The following is a 10,759-nucleotide window of genomic DNA, read 5'->3' as shown; positions in this document are numbered from 1 at the left end:
CCGACCTCTTGTCAGGGGGGCGACGGCTGCCCCCGTCTGAGGAGCCCCCCCCCCATTGCCGGGGTCCGAGGGACCTTTCACTACTCAAGCGTCTCCCCTGCCGCGCTATGGTGCGTGTGTCTGGGGCTGCACTTGGGAGCCCTGGGACGGGAGGATGCCCGGCCAGGGATGTGGCTTGAGGGCAGTGAATTAGACCAGCTTCTGGGAAGGGTGGGGCCGGGTGTGTGTGTCATATTAGTGCTGTCTGGACTGGGTGCAAGGACTTTCTCTAGCTCTCCTACAGTAGGACTTGAAGCTTCCCATCCTGAATGAACATCTTTCCCCGTTGAACAGGGAGGTATGGGCCATGAATTCCTACAGAGTCTGATCTTTCACTAAATAAATACAATTCTCAGGGTGTCAGAGAAAATCTTCCAGATGTGATCGGAGGTGGTTTCCTTTGGCTGAGTCTGCAGACAGACAGCTCCTCTGATCCCATTGCTACATTTAGCAGCAGCGTGACGTTAGTAAGTTTCACTGCTGCTATTAGCAAATCTGTAGGCAACAGCAGGATTGTCAAGAATCCTGTCAGTTTCACGTTGATGTAAAAAGACACTGTTTTCTCTTTTTCTAAATCCTTCCTCTAGTTCTGCTTTTACACCTACAGGAAGTATTGGACTGATTGAGGAGCAGTTGGGCAAAGCTGATTTGTTTGTTTGTTAAAAAATCAAAACAATATTGAAACCCTGAATAACATGATGTTTATCACACAGTAACTACTTGTATGTTTTATCTTTTCCCCTTCTGTTCATCATTTTGTCTTTTACATCTTGATCCTGCAAATACATATGTGTTTAATTTTATGCAGGTGAGTCCCATTGAGACTGCTCATCTGTGTAAAGTTTTTCAGTTATATAAGTGTTTGCAGGATCAGGGGTTTGGATTATAAATGTTTTGGGACAGGTATTCTGTTTATATAGGACTAGTACACTGGGATGTCAGTCATGACTGAGGATTTTGAGTATTACTGCAGTACAAATAGAGAATACATAAACAGAGACTAATTTTTCTGAGAACAGTGTGCCTATAGATTGTGCTATAGATCTGGGGTTCTCAAATTTCATTGCACTGCGACTACCTTCTGACAACAAAAATTACTACATGACCCCAGGAGAGGGGACTGAAGCCTGAGCCTGCCTGAGCTCCACCGCCTCAGGTGGTGGTGGTGGCGGGGAGGGGGGGGGGCGGCAAAGCTAAAGCCCAAGCCCCACCATCCTGGGCAAGGAGGCCAAAGCTGAAGCTCAAGGGCTTCAGCCCCAAGCAGGGAGCCTTTAACCTGAGCCTTGCTACCCAGGACTGAACCCCTCAGGGTTTGGTTTTGGCCCTTGGCGGTGGGGCTCGAGCTTCTGCTCTGGCCCTGGGCCCCAGCAAGTCTAAGACAGCCCTGGTGACCCCATTAAAATGAGGTCCTGACCCAGTTTGAGAACCGCTGCTATAGAGTAACTCTACCACCTCAACCTCCTAAAATAACTCCAGCCTATTTAGTGATATATGTATGGTTGAATTAAAATGATTCTGAGGCTGTGTTTACACTACCTCCACCCCCTGACGCTCCGGGGATCGATGCACCGGGGTCAATTTAGTGGGTCTATTGAAGACCCACCAAATTGACTGCAGATCACTCTCTAGTCGACCCCGCTACTCTACCCCAAACGAGAAGAGTAAGGTAAGTCAACAGGAGAGTGTCTCCCATCGACCCAGCATAGTGTGGATCGCACGGTAAGTCGACCTAAGCTACGTTTTTCACATAGCTGGAATTGCGTAGCTTCGGTTGATTTACCACGGTAGTGTAGACATAGCCTGAGGCAAAAGAAAAAATTCTTGCTCATATTAGTGAGGGTACAATGAACAGTTTTAGCAACACATTTTACAGAAACATTATTTAGCAAGTAATTGTACTCTTATATTATAGATTATGGCCTTGAGTGGGAATGTTGAGTCCTTCACTCAGAAATAGTCACTGATATGGCAAAGATATTCACTAATGAGGTATAGTCTGGAAAAGGTGAATTTAGTTAAAACAACAAGGCTTTGTCAACTGAATTGCCATTTGCAGTGGTTAAAACAGTGATGCAACTGAACATTTTTAATGATAATTCAGATAAAGTACACCTATCTCCATCCTTTTCTCTTTCTTGCTCTCATGCAGTGGCATGCTGTTGTGGTATTTGGCTTAAAAGTTGCAAATAAGTATTTAAATTCTCCAACTCTGTCTTTCTCCCTGTCCAGAAGAACAAACAAACTTTCTCTGACATTTTTGAATAACTCTTGTACAACATTTTTTTGCCATGAAAACCTAGAAACTACTTGAGTGTTCCTTTAAAAAGCATCCTCATTATGTATAGAAAGTCAATGGCAAGTAATAAAAATGGTTATGTAGTTCTTTTCTCAGTAACTTGCACAACAGTATGATGAATTCCTGTTAAAGAAATCATGAGGTTGTATATTCCCCAGAACCTACAATTCTAGTTATTGGTCCATAGACTTGTCACGTGTAGTTTTGGATGTGTAAAACACACACACCAGATTCATAAATATTGTTAAAACTGAATTCTCCCTTTTTATGACGGTTTTAGATGGCACACTTGACTAGCTCAGGTTTTTAAGATCAGTTATAAAGATATGCACTAGGGCTGGCATAAAATTCCTGTTAATGTGACTGTTTAACTCTAGTGCTATTTTTATGTGAAGTACTTGCTCTAAGCAAATGTTCCAGCTTGTTGCTGATGTGTGTCTCGGTAAATACATTTATAGCATATGGAGGTGGGAATAGGGGGAAAAGTTATAAAACTAACTCTGGGAGGGGGCTGGAAAGCAAAATACTCAGCTCCGCTATCTAGTCTGCAAACATCCTGTAGGCTCCCTAAGTAGTGCTTGTGCTTAGCCCTCCTAGGGAGTGCTGCATGGTGCTGAGGACAGTAAGCATTGCCAGTGGATTTGCTTCTAATCCTTACTGTGAAGAAACAATTGAGATCCAAACATTCTCTCTCTTCTGTGTAGGATTATTTGTCTGGCACCTTCTGAAACCAGCAGTACGGCAAATGCCATGCAAGTTTATGCACTGTTGTGGAGTAGCCAATAAAAGATGGATTACATTTCAGCACCTTAACTTCCTCAAACGAATGGTAAGTCAAGAGAGTGTCTTATTCCCTGTTGACTATTTTTCTGTTTTGCCTTATGCTACGTAGGAAATTAAAATATTTACCAGTTACAAGGTATATGGCACTCATTTTCTGGAGTAGTGTGTTTCCTTTTAAAAGATTCATCCTGAAACTTAAACATATTGATCTAATTCTGCCAGAGTTTTTGAGGGCAAAGTGTAAAGTCAGGCTTGCTTCTTAAATTTTTATATTTGGAATAGAGTGAACCTGCAAAAGAAAAAGCAGAATTTTTACTTTAAGTGCTAATTCATTGAGAGAAGTCCTGAATAGATTAAAATAATAGGTTAATTTCTTTGTAGTATGTAAATAGGCAGTGCATTAGCTGTTTATATTGGAAAGCTATAACTGTCACAGACAGCTCAAGGAAATCCCTCTCCTCTTAACAGAACAGATGCATAATGGATAGTAACGGTGTAAAATTCTCCTCACTGTCCTTTTTCATGTGCTGCAACCATGACTTGCAAGGACCATCTCTAGTGTTAGGATGATAGTTCAGTCTTGTCTATTATGTGGTGTGTCTGCTGTGATTGACATGAAAGGACCAGATACTTTCAATGTTGATGGTATTTTTGGATATCTGTCCAGTAGGAACCAGAGTGAGATCATAACTCATTCCACATGTGGGTTACCAAACTGTCAGACTTTTTGTTGCTAGTGACTTGGTCATTCAGAGGTGAAAAGCTCCCTACCAACCCCAGAAAGCCCCTCTAGTAACCTCTATTACTCAGTTGTACAAGTATTGCATCACAGATTGTTAAAACCTACACCTTGTTTGTATATTTGGCTTGGTATATGTGAAATGGAACATTTTAGACAAGAAAGTTGCGGGGTTGGAAAAGCTAAGTGTTTTTTTTTGTTTACCTGAAACTTTCTAGAGGAGCTGTAAATGCAGCAAAAAACACAATATAAAACTTAATTGCAGCTTAGCCTCTTCGTTGTCAGTGGGAGAAATGAAGCATCATGTGCAATAACACCCTTCTAATCTTTCTTTCTATATTTTTTTTCTTTCAAATATTCTCTAAAGGTATAGATAAACTAGGTAAGGTAAATTAAACTGAAATTAGGAATTGATGATGGAAAACTAAGTTGAGGGAGATAATTTCTAGTTGGATAAGGGATTTCTTTTAGAGAGCTTTCTCTGGCTATTGAACCAGTTGACTGTATCTTAAAAGACTGCAAGATACCTAGCACTTCTACTAATTGGAGATTAATTGCACATCAAATTATATATATACACATGTCCATACAATATGTGTCCACAACGTGCTTTAAAGTGGAGCAAACTTTTGTAGAACAAACAACAGTACCCAACAGTTTAGAACAAGAAGTAGTTAAGAATAATATTTCCAGTTGAAACTGCAAGGGAAAATTTATTTAGGCCTGAAGTAATTCCCTGAATTTAAACTAACGTTATTTATGCAGCAATGAATTGGAAAGCTGCTTTTGTTGTATCTTGTGCAATTGCAGACACCCCTTTGTGAATGAAGTGAGCACTTGAAATGCAGGTTAACTTTGCAATATCAGCACCATGAAATTCTCTTTTTTAATCATAAAAGAAATATAGCAATAAAATGTAGTAGTACTATTTATTTCTGTTGTCATTAGCAAGCTATTGATAGGAAAAGCTTTTTAACTCTTCCTTAAAAATATCTCAAATTAATATATATTTTTCTATTCAGTATGTAACACAGTACAACAAAGACCTCAGTCAGCAAGCAAAACCGAAGTCAGATCCAGTTGCACCTCCTTTCCTTGAGAAAAAACATTTGGGTCAAGAAAAAACAGTTCTACGTGAGATCAGACCAGCTTCACCTCTCCACCCACCTTTGTCTGAGATTTCGAACAGAAATGAGTTCAAAGCAGTAAATTCAGCTGCAATTGTAGAAGACTTGGCAACAGCCGTAGGAGCAGAATCCAAAGAAGAAAAACAGTGGAAAGAAATGAAGCTACAACTGGATGATTTACCAGGAATTTTGGCACGTTTGTCCAAAATCAAACTTACAGGTACTATTGGCAACTTTTCAGTTTCATGCAGGTTCTCTGATTCAGGGTTCTCAATCTTGTTCATAGTGTGGTCCACATTTTATACAGAGATTGGTCTCATGGACACCTTCCTTCCTAATTGTTATCCTACAGATCACTGCAATCACTTAATATACCTGTGTCATTTTTAGTTTCTTTTTAATCAAATTTTGCTTCTGGAAATAAGAAGCTAGCACCATGTGATGAACTAGCTGTCTATAGACCACAAGCAAATGTTCTGTGGACTACTAGGAGTTCTCAGACCACAGTTTGAGATACAATTGGAACAGAAATTCTCGAACTTGGTCTGCAAACTGCTAGTAGTCCACTGAGCACTTGCTTGTGGTCTATGGACAGCAAGTTTAAGTTAAACTTAAACCTATCACCAAAAGAAGGCAAAATAAATTGTAGTGATGGTATCTTTTTGTAAACAATATTTTCTGTATGGTCTATTTCAGTTTTTATCTCATATTGATATGAACCATTCTGTATTTTAGGGGAAACACTTGTTAAGCTATGGTGGAATTTTACAATGGTTATATTAAATATTTAAAAGAAAATCCTATCTCTTCAAGTCTTATCAATATTATGCTTTCTGATCTCCTTGTCTTTAAGTTTAGCAGTGGTTCTTGTCAATCTCATGTTAAAAGCATTGAGGTAGTAATGTGGATACATTCCATAACTTATTTGGCAAAGTTTAAGTGGCATCAACTTAGTTTCCTAAAATAAAATGTTATTTCAAAAGTCAGCAAAACTCTACTCTTTTAGTTCCCCAAACCAGCAAAGGAAACAGCTTGTTAAATATCTGTTATAATTATGTTTATATAACATAATCCTTTATTTTATCTTGGACACACATTTTTGAGTAGCAATATTTTATTATTCTAATAATAATCTATAGCGTTTATAAAACACTTTTCAAACAGATTAAAGTGCTTTATCCTCTGTTTTATACATGAGGAAACAAATGTTCAGAGTTAAGCGATTTGGCTAATGCCTCACCTCCAGTCTGTGGCAGAACCAAGAATACAAATCAGACCTCCTAACTACCAGTCTGGTGCCCTCTCCAGAGGATCACAGTATCTCTCTGGTGTTAGAACTGCGCAATAGTACCATAACCGTTGTTATAGTTCAGGGGTCATCAGCCTTTCAGAAGTGGTGTGCCAAGTCTTCATTTATTCACTCTAATTTAAGGTTTCGTGTGCCAGTAATACACTTTAACGTTTTTAGAAGGTCTCTCTCTAGAAGTCTATAATATATAACAAAACTATTGTTGTATGTAAAGTAAATAAGGTTTTTAAAATATTTAAGAAGCTTAATTTAAAATTAAATTAAAATGCAGAGCCCCCCAGCAGGACTGGCTCCAGCTTTTTTGCCACCCCAAGCGGCGAAGAGAGAGAGTAAAAAAAAAAAAAGATAAAGCTGCGATCGGTGGCACTTTGGCGGCTGCTCTACCGCGCTGCTTCATTATTCGGCGGCCGGCCCTTCCCTCTGAAAGGGACTAACGGACCCGCCGCCGAAGACCCGGACGTGACGCCCCTTTTCATTGGCCGCCGCAAGCACCTACTTCCTGCGCTGGTGCCTAGAGCCGGCTCTGCCCCCCAGACCAGTGGCCAGGACCCAGGCAGTGTGAGTGCCACTGAAAATTAGCTCATGGGCCGCAGGTTGCCTGCCCCTGTTATAGTTCATCAAATAAAATTCCTAAGATCATTTTACTTTTTTACTTTTGTCCTACAGTATTTCATGTCTTAGCCCTTAATTTCCCCCCAAAAAACCCTACTGAGTAGGTACAATTTACAGAGGATATGTAGGGATTTTTCTCTTTAAAAAAAGTTGATTTTATTGCTTTCAACATCTGTTAAACACATGGATTTTACATCTATGGAAACTGATTTTGAATGTATATCCCAACATTGCTCCTCACTGCTTTGGAGATATCCAGAACAAGACTTGACAACAATCATCTGATCAGTAGTGCATAAGAATTCTCTTCACCTTGGACATATTTTGAGGGTACTCCTGCACTAATGTATGATTGGGATTAGTAAAACACGAGGATGGAAAAAATGGCTCTTGGAGACTGATAGACATCTTTGTTGCCAGTTGTTGTTAGTGACTTCAGACTTGTCAGCGATATAGCTTTGTAATTCTATGTAGCAGCATCTATCCAAGGATCTCAGAGTTCTTTACAAACATTAAACCTCACAATGCTCCTGTTAAATGACTACACAGCCTATTTGTAGCCCTCAGTTGTGCTGCCCCTTTCTCTACGGTGGTTGCTTTATTTTCTCGCTGATCATTAGTAGTAATAGTTTGAGCTTCTATAATGCCTTCCATGCTCTGTATGGACCGCTAAGTTTCCTGTCATCTCTTCAGTGAGATTATTTTAAGTGGCTTCTCTTGAGAAGCTTGGGGCCCTACACTAGTAATTGAAATTGAAGGCAGTTAAAACTCTGAAATAGATCCCGAAACAAATATCAGGATATTAAAATGGCAAGACTAAATGACATCATATAAAAATAAATAAATAAAGGGGTGAAGTAGGGTGTTATGATCTATGCAGAGACCTATTGTGACTGGTGCTTTCATGTGTTTTCTAAACTGAAGAGAGCTGGGTCAAGGCTGTTGATTAGGCTGTTCTTTGATTCTTGAGAATGTAAATTATTCCAGGTCTGTTTTCATGTTATAGATGACATAGCACCTCTGTGGAACTGACCTGACTCCACTGACTGATTAGTTTAATATCTTGCATATTTTTTTTTGCAAAGTTTCTATTTCTACTTTTTGGAGTATAAAATAACAAAAAAACAAACTTTGCATTATCCTAAAAGGGAACTTCCCCAGGCCCCGTTTTCCCCTACTGCTGAAGTAAAGAGTGTTTGTATTAAGAACTGCAAATCACCTTTGAAAGGAAATGAGTTTAGCTATTACTCTACCCTCTTGTTTCATGTGAACTTTAGCTTTGATGCCACTGTCATTAGGAACTATGCCTTCACGATGGGAAAAGATTCATGTTTATATATATATTAGTTTTTTGCCATGAAAAATGATCGGGGAGGGAGCTTTTAATTATTTGTAGTGTAATCCACCTTTTTGGTTTAGATTTCCTCCTTCCTTTTGTTGCTCATTCTCTGTTGGCTAATGTCTGAACAGCTGCATTTTACCATCCTGGCACTCTGCAAAGCTAATGCATCCATCTCCTACTTTTTCTGAGCTACAAAAGAAAGTTACAGATGGCATTGTTTTTAGTTTTGTCCCCCAATTCATAAGTAACTGAAAGGAGAAAAAGACATAAGAGAAAACCCATATAATGTGTAACACAAGCACAACACTACATTTTAAGCTGAATCTAATTTTTTTAAATTTTACCTCAAGTTTATATTTAATGAATATTAACTCAGTGATTACAAATGAAAATTAACATGCATAGTGGTTACAAACATATTAGGCAGGAACATGAACAAACATTTAATTTTTGAATTTTAATTTTTAGTGGTGTTCCCCCCCCCTAAATTAAAGGCACAGTGTGAGATATACTATTCACTCACTATCGTGTTACGTGGGTACAAGTTGTAACTGTGAAAATGGCTGGTGTACTGGCAAAAGGATGCATAAGCATGTTGCCCTTTTGGTGGGAAGACAGGCCAAATGTTTATAATGAAATTTAACAAATACCTGCAAAATGAATATGTAAATAACAGTGATATGTGAAATTCACCTGTAATTCTCCAAACATTCTTGATGTTACTAGTCTAGATTGTAAGATCCTTGGGGCTTAGACTGTGCTCTTACTGCAGATCTGTACTATGTCTTGCAGAATGAGGCCTTGATTCTTGACTGGTCCCTCATGGAGCTACCACAATACAAATAATACAGTCTCCTTTAGAGTTTCAAAAAGAGGCACATCAATACCCACATACTTCAAACACAGTCATCTAATTTGCCTTCCTCATACGCTTTAAACCTAGTATAGGGCTGATCCACAGCTAACATTTTCATCGGTTTCTTTACAAACATATCCGTAAGTATGTCTAAAAGGTACTCTCCTGGGCAGAATCACACACTGAGCTGATTATTGAGGTGGCTTTCAAAATGTGTTCTAGGCACTGTAGAAAGTTACATTTCATGTCTCAAAGACTTAGTCTAATCTAGTCTGCAAAATGCACCTAGTCTGATGTCCATCTTGCTCACCCTGCCTCTTTCTTAAAAGAATATCTGAAATAGAAGTTTGTAGAACTTATTTGGCACTTCAGAACTTGTTGCACTGGGGTGGCCCTTTGAATATTGGGTATTGGACTGCGAATTGGGAGACCTGGGTGTTCTGTCCCTGGTTCTGTAAGTAGGCTAAAATTTTGCTCACAAATACAGTAGTGGAAAATTCCATTTGCTTCAATTAAGTTTGTTTTTATGAAGTTCCAATTTTATCTGAGAGCAGAATTTGGTCTTAACTGTATTAAGGCAACAATTTAGGAGCTTTAACAAAGAGATCAGTTGGCAATGTTTAGATTTTGATGATCCTACATATATTTTGTGTAATGTCTGCCAGAAAATAGTTCTCATCTCTGTGATTCTTAAAACACATACAATTGTCTTATCAAAGACACACAGCATAATAACCTTAGCTTTTTAGTAAATTATTTTTATGCTACAAGGAAGAGAAACAAATACAAATAAACTGCTGCTTCAGTTCCCCCTCTCCCCAAAGTGTTTTACAAATGTTCAGTTATAAAATGTAGTATTAACCTAATCTGCTCTAGTCTGTAATATTGTATTTTAATTTCTGCATTAAATGATAGTAACATTTGGTTCAAATTACTGTTCCAAAATAAAGCATGCCTTAGGAGCTTGGCTTTCTTTTAATGTGCAAGTTGTAATTTGCAATGAAACCTACTTATGCCTACTCCAAACAAATCTCGGTTTACAAAGAAAACACATTGGTCAGTCCTGCAGCATTAATGTTACTATTACGTTTAGCATTCCAATGAATGAAGTGTGAGAATTTAGGGGAGGAATTTCTTCTGATAGATAAGCTCTAAAGAAAACTAGTTTTCCTTAGGGATATATTAACATTTATAGTAAGACAAGCAGATTGTTCCCCAAATTAAAGTAGAAATCCGTTCTTTTTACCCTTCCTCCTCCTCCTCCTCCTTCCCCCATTCCCCCCAATAGTGTCTGGTGCTAAATCTGCAAGCTGTGTGTTTACAAAATTCAATATTATTTGGTGACTAAAACAAAAATAGAAAATTGATTGGTCAGCTGAATTGTTTTGGACCTTTTATTTATTTATTTATTTATTTATTTATTTTATTTATATAATATATAATATATGTTTCAACTATTTTTTGGTGGAAGGTGAGCATAAAGTGGCACTAAAAATGTAATACTGTAAATACAGATATCAAGGTTTATAGAGAGAGATCACATTAAAATGAAGTTGAAGGACAATGTAAAAATAATATAAGATTATAGTTGCCTTGAGTATATTCTTATGTCTGAAACACCATAAGAGGTCTCCTTTCTATCTTTCATTTCCTATG

At 38.3% G+C, this 10,759-nt stretch overlaps 1 protein-coding gene across 5 annotated transcripts in view; it reads left to right on the top strand.

Moving 5' to 3' along the window:
* LOC101943495 (protoheme IX farnesyltransferase, mitochondrial) overlaps positions 1-10,759 on the top strand; it is a 159,919-nt gene that overhangs the window by 369 nt on the left and 148,791 nt on the right. For 4 of the 5 annotated variants that reach the window (XM_065563359.1, XM_065563358.1, XM_065563356.1 and 1 more), the window contains exons 2-3: positions 3,040-3,164; positions 4,880-5,204. In XM_065563359.1, coding sequence (XP_065419431.1) covers positions 3,081-3,164; positions 4,880-5,204 — 409 coding nt within the window. In that variant the 5' untranslated portion in view covers positions 3,040-3,080. Of the gene's footprint in view, positions 1-395; positions 507-3,039; positions 3,165-4,879; positions 5,205-10,759 lie in introns of all 5 variants that reach the window. The other variant, XM_065563357.1, reaches the window with a different exon arrangement.

This window comes from Chrysemys picta, chromosome 12 (assembly GCF_011386835.1).
Source record: "Chrysemys picta bellii isolate R12L10 chromosome 12, ASM1138683v2, whole genome shotgun sequence".
Classification (NCBI taxonomy): domain Eukaryota; kingdom Metazoa; phylum Chordata; order Testudines; family Emydidae; genus Chrysemys; species Chrysemys picta.
Note: the sequence above shows the minus strand (reverse complement) of the source record. Positions and strands in the feature narration are given on the sequence as shown.